At 53.8% G+C, this 7,979-nt stretch overlaps 1 protein-coding gene across 2 annotated transcripts in view; it reads left to right on the top strand.

The window, feature by feature from the left end:
• The first annotated feature begins 426 nt into the window (after positions 1-426).
• RBPMS2 (RNA binding protein, mRNA processing factor 2) overlaps positions 427-7,979 on the top strand; it is a 38,154-nt gene continuing 30,601 nt past the window's right edge. Inside the window, exon 1 of one of the 2 annotated variants that reach the window (XM_023510143.1) lies at positions 427-580. In XM_023510143.1, the coding sequence (XP_023365911.1) occupies positions 545-580 (36 nt within the window). In that variant the 5' untranslated portion in view covers positions 427-544. Of the gene's footprint in view, positions 581-1,948; positions 2,092-7,979 lie in introns of those variants that run through there. The other variant, XM_003784420.3, reaches the window with a different exon arrangement.

The raw sequence follows: 7,979 nt of genomic DNA, 5'->3' as shown, positions 1-7,979 counted from the left end.
CCTTGAGAATTCTGAGCGAAGGCCTGATTTCTATAGGACGTAGTTCCCTTATAGGAGGGCCGCAGCCACGTGTTAGCAATGGAGGTGGTGGGTGCTGGCAATGGGAAACTGGGGTGCTTCTGGCCTTACCACCAGCAGAACGTGGTTCCTCAGCCCTCAGTAGGTGCTCAAGTATTTACCAAAAGATCGACTGCATCATGGGAAAAGATATTGCCCATCTCCTGGCCTCAATTTACTTAAATGAGATGGCAGGTTAGGATGGAAATTATAATTTACTGGGGAGTATAAGCCACAGCACTCCTGTATGGTGGTGCTAGCCCTATTTAGCAAGTTGGCATACTGAGGTTCTGAGCCATTAGTCCAATGTCTGGGATCCTAACTGGTTGGTGACTGCAATTTCAGCTTTTCCAGGTTCACCAACGCAGAGCTTTGATCCCAGCGTAAAACCCAGGTGCAGGGCGCCTGGCGGTAGATCACACTTGGTGTGGCCTGACCTCGGCCCAGGTGCAGCGGGAGTTTCCTCACTTCTCGGCAGTGGTTTCTCATGGCCGGATGGCACCTCCTGGCTAGGATCCCTAAGGTGCAGTACGAGCTTGGGGCGGGGGCGCACGGGAGGGACCCAATCCTCAGGCGGCTCTGCAGGGCTGCAGCGCTTCCAGTATAACCCCAGGTGCGTGCGGATTTTTACAAGGTGGCGGCAGGGGACAGTCCAGGTCGGCGCAGGTATTCAAACACAAGAAGAAAACCAACCCCGCAGCCGCGCCCTAAAGACCCGCCCCAGTGGGAGTCCAGCCGACCCCGCCCAAGCCTCGAGGCTGCTCCCCCTTTCTCCAGCCCTAGAGCTCGGAATAGGATGTAGGGAAAAGGTCTGAGGGAAGAAGAATAATAAGACCCAAAAGCCGCGCTGTAGGCAGGGGCAATGGTCATTGCAAGTACTCTCGCTCAGGACTAACAACTATTAGGGTCCCGCCCTGAGTCCTATTCCGTGACTGGGAGCGGTAAGGGAGTTTGCGTTCCTAAGTCCCACCCTCTGGGCTGGAGTCTGAGCCCAGAGATGGGAAGTGATTTCCTCAAGGTCACTCAGCAGAACAGCCCGGAGCCCGGGCCAAAGCCCAGGTGTCAGCCCAACCGCCCGCCATCGGCAGGAGAACCCGGCTCCCAGCCGGCGGCGCGGGATGGGGGAGAGGGCGCGGACAGGCACTGGGGCTACTGAATTTTGGGGCGAAAAGCACACACAGGACATCCCAAAGGCCTAGATCAGAATACAGAGGAGCCGACTACCAGGGAGTCCCGCTGCAGGCGCTCCTCGCGTGGGGCACCAGGCGGGGGATGCGGAGGGATGGGGGAGCGCCGTGCTGGGCAGCCGGCTCCACCTCCCACCGCGGGCTGGGACTGCGCGCAGCGCGCGGCCCCTTTAAGAAAGTTCGCTGGGCGAGTTCATCAAAGTTTAAAAACTTGTCGCAGAGAAGGGAGTGGGAGAAAAGAGAGGGAAAGAGCTGACCAAAGGGAGAAGGGAAAGGCCCAGCCGGAGGCCGGCGCGCCGTGGCCCGGGCCGGGGCGAGCCCGCAGTGGGCGGCGGGGATTGGCTGCGCGTTCCCCCGGAGACCGCGAGGAGGGCGGGGGAGGGGGCCGGCCGGGCCCCAGCTGAGGCCGGTTCCGGCGCCCGCCCCCTCCCCTGGCGCCCGCCCCCCGCCGCCGCCGCGGGCGTACTAGCCGGTCGCAGTGAAAAGGCGGAGGTGGCGGCCGCTCCAGCTCGGCTCCGGTTCCTAGTGCCTCCCCTGCCGCACCTCCTCCCCGCCTCCTGCACTCGCCAAACTTGATGTGACCCCAGCCCGAAGCGGCTGCTGCCCCTCTCACCGCCCCGTGGGCCCCCACCGCCACCCCGCCCCGCACCCCCGGAGCGCACCGCTCACCGCGCCCCTTCCCACCTCCCCGCCGGGGCCGGCGCCGCGCTCGCCCTCCGCGTTGCCTTCCCCTGCCACCCCCTCCCCCCGCACCATGAGCAACCTGAAGCCGGACGGCGAGCACAGCACCAGCACCAGCACGGGCACGGGCACTAGCACGGGCTCCGGCGGCACCCTGGAGGAGGAGGTGGGTTTGTGGCCCCCGGACTTGTCGGGTGAAGTGCACGCAGAGGTGGGCGCGAGAGAAGGCGAGCGAGGCCTCCCGCCTCGCTCGGGGTCGGTCTGGCCATCGCTCCTGGTGCCTTCCCGCCGCTGTCCGTAGCTCAGGGAGGAGCAGCCCGTGTCCAGCAGGCGGGGGCGTGCGGCCTGAACTGCCCCGCCGGGCGGGCATTGTCTCCCCGCCCTCCCGGGCGCGGGGCGCGCCGGCCGCCGTCCGGGCGTCCGGCAGCGGGCGAGCAACGCCGCATATGTCCCACTCCTGCAGCCGCCGGTCGCTCGCTCCCCATCCCGGACCCGCCTTGTTGCCCTCCTCCGAGGCGCACCTCCCGCGTGGCCGGGACCCCGCCTCGGCTGGACGGAGCTGACCGGGCCTGCGGGCGGCACCCTCACTCCCTTGCCCTTTCCACCCTGACCCCTCCCGGTGACCTTGGAGGCCTGGGCCAGCCGGTCGCCCAACACCTTAATTCACTGGAGCTGGAGTCCTAGGGCCGGGGGGCTTTCCCCACCGTCCCAGAGGTGAGTTTGGGGCTTTGGCAAAGATGAGCCAGTAATTTAATTAGACTTGGGAAGGAGATGACTAAAGACGTTCATTCCTCCTCAGATTTTGCCCTGGCAGGCGAGCCAGGACCCCATAGCTGGCCTGGTAGGACCCTACAAGGAAAGGAGACATCGTCTCGTCCATCGACCATATGCTAAAGGGAGGGAGTGTGAAGTGGGCTTCGTGGAATCACCAGCAGCTGGGAGGGTTAATGGCATGATGTGGAGGATTGATGTGCGGGATGGGGTGGTGGATAAAAGCCTTGAAGCTATCAGCAAATAAGGACTAGGAGATAAGCTGGCAGAGACAAGAACTGATGGGAAAGGGGACAGCTTTGCGGGGCCTCCGGCCTCTGCTGTGTCACTCCGGAGCCGAGAGACCCTTCCTGTCCTGTCCTGTTCTGCTCTTGCCCAGGAAACCAAGGGCTGGTTATCCACCCTGAGAGCCCTTCCCCTTGGTCTAGGAGAGTAACCGCAGAGTCCCTGGTGGGGGCCGGTATTGCTCCCTCCCTTGTGCGGTGTGTTGGTGCAGAATGGCATGGCATGGCATGGCTGGGCTGGGCTGGGCTGGGCTCAGCGCTGCCGGCTCCCACTCCTAGCAGTGCGGAGGCCTGCTGCCAGTGGTCCACCAATGGCGTGACATCTTGAGAATCTAGGTCTGGATCTCTGCTTTTGGGGGGAAGGGAAGAATATACAACTCTCACTTTGAAGAGTTGCAAGGGGCGGGGGCTCTACATCTATCCTCAAGTCACTTGCGTGTGGTGGGGTTGTTTTGGCTCCTGAAAGCCTTGTCCTTCTCAGACCTTGATGGCAGGCCTTTGGGGACCTTAACCCCATCATGGCTCTACTTGGTTGTTGAGAATCTCCAGTCAGTTGTGGGAGAGTGACAGGGTTGCTGTTGTGTGGTGTCTCTGCTTGGCTGCCCGTGGGTTGAAATTGGAGGAGGACAGTGTCTTTTGTGAAGCTGGGTGAGAACGCAGAACCCCACATCTAAGAGGGTTGATTTCACAATGTTTCAGAGTGGTGCTGGGCTGACCCTAGACCCAGTATTGTCAGGTAAGAAAGATGAACCATGTGGCCAGGCTGGTCTTGATAAAAGCATTCCAGGTTTTGGCCCTTCCTTCTGAAACAGTGTCTCACTTTGTCATCCTGGGTAGAGTGCTGTGGCACTTATAATTCAAAGCAACCTCAAGCTCTTGGGCCCAAGCCATCCTCTTGCCTCAGCCTCCCAAGTAGCTGGGACTACAGGCGCCTGCCACAACGCCGGGCTTTTTTTTTTTTTTTTTTTTCCCCAGACAGTCTATGTTGCCCTGGGTTCCCTGGGTAACCAGGAACCCTGCTATCCATCATAAGAGTCCTGTGGCATTGCAGCTCACAGCAACCTCAAACTCTTGGGCTTAAGGGATTCTCTTGCCTCAGCCTCCCAAGTAGCTGGAAGTATAAGCACTTGCCACAACACCTGGCTATTTTTGTTTTGTTTTGTTTTAGTTGTCATTGTCGTTTTTATTTATTTATTTTGTTGTTGTTGTTGCAATTTGCCCGGGACTGGGTTCAATCCCGCCATCCTTAGTATATAGGGCTGGCGCCCTACCCACTGAGCCATAGGCCCTGCCTGTCATTGTCATTTTTTAGCAGGCCCGGGCCGGGTTCAAACCTCACAGCAACAGTGTATGTGGCCAGGGCCCTGACCACTGAGCCCCGGGGCAATGAGCCATACCCAGATATTTTTGAAGTCGGAGTCTCCTTCTTGTTCCATCGGATCTTGAACTCATGAGTTAAAGCAAGGATCCTCAAACTTTTTAAACAGGGAGCCAGTTCACTGTCCCTCAGACCATTGGAGGGCCGGACTTCGGGCCTCAGGAGGAGTCAGCTGCTAAGCAGGACAAGCAGCAGCAGCAAAAACACCTGGCGGGCCAGATAAATGTCCTCGAAGGGTTGCATGTGGCATGTGGGACTGCAGTTTGAGGACACCTGAGTTTAAGCGGTCTGCCCAACCTGGGCTTCCCAGAGTGCTGGGATTACAGGCTTGAGCCACTGCGCCCAGCCTCACCAGTTTTTTTTTTTTTTTTTTTTTTTTTTTTTTGAGACAGAGCCTCAAGCTGTCGTCCTAGGTAGAGTGCTGTAGCATCACAGCTCACAGCAACCTCCAACTCTCAGGCTCAAGCAACTCTGCTGCCTCCACCTCCCAAGTAGCTGGGACTACAGGTGACTGCTACAACACCTGGCTATTTTATGGTTGCAGCTGTCATTGTTGTTTGGTGGATCTGGGCTGGATTTGAATGCGCCAGCTCAGGTGTATGTGGCTCGTGCCTTAGCCAACTGAGCCACCGGTGCCGAGCCTTGCCACTTCTTTTTAAGTAACTTTTCTGGGAGAGAGGGCAGGATCCTCAAAAAGTAGAATCTCTGCTTTTCTTTCCTTGGGGGTTGAGAGGGGTTCAACTCTGTGGTAGTTCAGAATCAACTTGCAGAGAAGTGTGGGCTCGCTTTTAGGAGAGGTAGAAAACTAAGGGCCCCCGAAATCTCCTGGAGCTCAGTATCTGTTCTGCTTCTGGTAAAGGCAACTAGTACCTCCACACCACCAGCCTCTGTTGTAGATTGATGGTTTGAGCTGGGACTAGAGTCCTTCCCTTTAGTTACAGGGGAAGACAGTCACCCAACCTCTAATAACCACCATCTGGAAATGCTGTGATAGTGGTGGTTTTCTTTTTTTTTTTTTTTTTTTTTTTTTTTTTTTTTGGATATAAACTCTCACTTTATCGCCCTCAGTGGAGTGCTGTGGCCTCGCAGCTCATAGCAACCTTCAACTCCTGGGCTTAGGTGATTCTCTTGCCTCAGCCTCCTGAGTAGCTGAGCCTACAGGTGCCCGCCACAATGCCCATCTATTTTTTGTTGCAGTTTGGCTGGGGCTGGGTTCGAACCTGCCACCCTCGATATATGGGGCCAGTGCCCTCCTACTCACTGAGCCACAGGTGCCACCCCACAATCGTGGTGGTTTACTTCCATTGCTAACTCAGGCTCTTCAATCTATTGCTAACTCTTTCAACTATTGGAGATTAGCTAGAGCCTAGAAAACCAAACAACAATGACAACTACAACCAAAAATTAGCGGGGCATTGTGGGAGGCAGCTACTTTGAAGGCAGAGTCAGAAGAATCACTTGAGCCCAGGAGTTGGAGGTTGCTGTGAGCTGTGATGCCCTGATATTTTACCCAGGGTGATAGCTTGAGGCTCTGTCTCAAAAAAAGGGAAAAAAAAAAAAGACCTCAATTGCTAAAGGTGTTAGTTTGCTGGAGAGGGCATGTATTTGCATGATTCTGGGGGTTGCTTGTCTTTTTTTTTTTTTTTAAATATCCTTGAATTTTTTATTTTATTTTATTTTATTTTATTTTATTTTTTGCAGTTTTTAGCTAAGGCTGTGTTTGAACCTGCCACCTCCAGCATATGGGGCTGGCACCCTACTCCTTTGAGCCACAGGTGCTGTCCAGAGGCTGCTTGTCTTAAGCTATTTTATCTGTATAGCCTTGACTCTTCCTGCTTGCCTGCCTTAAACTCATGGGTTTTATTCACATAATATGCCTTTTTTTTTTTTTTTTTTTTTTGACAGTCTATCAAGCTGTTGCCCTGAGTAGAGTGCAGTGGCATTGTAGCTCACAGCAACCTCCAACTCTTTTTTTTTTAAGTAGAGACAGGGGCTAGCTTTTGCTCAGGCTGGTCTCCAACTCCTGAGCTCAAGCAATTCACCCATCTCGGCCTCCCATAGTGCTAGGGTTACAGGCACATGCCACTGTGCCCAGTCGTTTTTTTTTTCTTTTTGTTTGTTGTTTGTTTTTGAGACAGTCTCCAGCTGACCCCCTCGATGTAGTACTGTCGCATCACAGCTTACAGCAACCTGCAACTCTTGAGCTTAAGCAGTTCTCTTGCCTCAGCCCCCTAGGTAGCTGGGACTACAGGTGCCCATCACAACGCCTGGCTATTTTTTGGTTGTAGTTGTCATTGTTGTTTGGCAGGCCCAGGCTGGATTCGAACCTGCCAGCTCTGGTATATGTGGCTGGCACCCTAGCCATCTGAGCTACAGGCGCTGAGCAAGGCTTTTTCTTTTTTTTTTTTTTTTGAGATCGTCTCACTTTGTTACTCTCCTAGAGTACTGTAGTATCACAGCTCACAGTAACCTCAAACTCTTGGGCTTAAATGATTTTGTTACCTCAGCTTCCCAAGTAGCTGGGACTACAGGTGCCCACCACAGCATCTTGGCTAGATACCCTGTCTCTAAAAAAAAAAAAAGAAGAAGAAGAAAATAGCTGTGTGTTGTGGCAGGCGCCTATAGTCCCCGCTACTCAGGAGGCTGAGGCAAGAGAATCACTTGAGCCCAAGAGTTTGAGGTGGCTGTGAGCTATGACACCATACCAAAGATGACAAAGTGAGACTCTGTCTCAAAAATAAATACATAAAAAAAATTAAAAATTAGAAAAAGGTCTATTTAGTCTGGGCACAGTGGCTCATGCCTGTAATCCTTGTATTTTGGGAGCCCAAGATTGCCTGAGTTCACAGGTTTGAGACCAGCCTGAGACAGAGGGAGCCCTTGTTTCTAAAAATAGCACCTATAGTTCCAGCTACTTGGGAGACTGAAGCAAGAGAATCACTTGAGCCCAAGAGTTTGAGATTTCTGTGAACTGTGATATCATGGCACTCTGAGGATAGCAAAGTGAGACTCTGTCTCAAAAAAAAAAAACAGGCCAGCACCTGTGGCCCAAAGGAGTAGGGCGCCGGCCCCATATACTGGAGATGTCAGGTTCAAACCCAGCCCCAGCCAAAAAACCCATAGTATAAATATTTACATATACTTCTATTGTATTTGGTATTATAGGTAACCTGGAGATGATTTGAACTTTGTGGGATGATATGTATAAGTTGTTCGCAAATACTGTGCCATTTTATATTAGGAACTTGAACATCCATGTATTTTGGTATCAGGGAATCTTGGAACCAGTCCCCATCAGATGATACCGGGGAATGACTGTATAAGGTAATACTAAGTTACAGTGATTTTTTTTTTTGAAGCCACTTTTTTGAGGTATGATTGATATATATAAAGCTGCACACGTTTAATGTATACAATTCGATAAGTTTGGAAATTAAGTTACAGTACCTCCCCACCACATAGTCTTGCCCAGGTAGAGTGCAGTGACTCAGTCATATGTCACTGCAGCCTCAAAAACATGGGCTCACGGCTCGGCGCCTATAGCTCAATCGGCTAAGGCGCCAGCCACGTACACCTAAGGTGGCGGGTTCGAATCCCCAGCCCGGACCCGCCAAACAACAA

The sequence above is a fragment of the Otolemur garnettii genome, unplaced genomic scaffold (assembly GCF_000181295.1).
Source record: "Otolemur garnettii isolate 467f Iridium unplaced genomic scaffold, OtoGar3 scaffold00011, whole genome shotgun sequence".
Lineage (NCBI taxonomy): Eukaryota > Metazoa > Chordata > Mammalia > Primates > Galagidae > Otolemur > Otolemur garnettii.
Note: the sequence above shows the minus strand (reverse complement) of the source record. Positions and strands in the feature narration are given on the sequence as shown.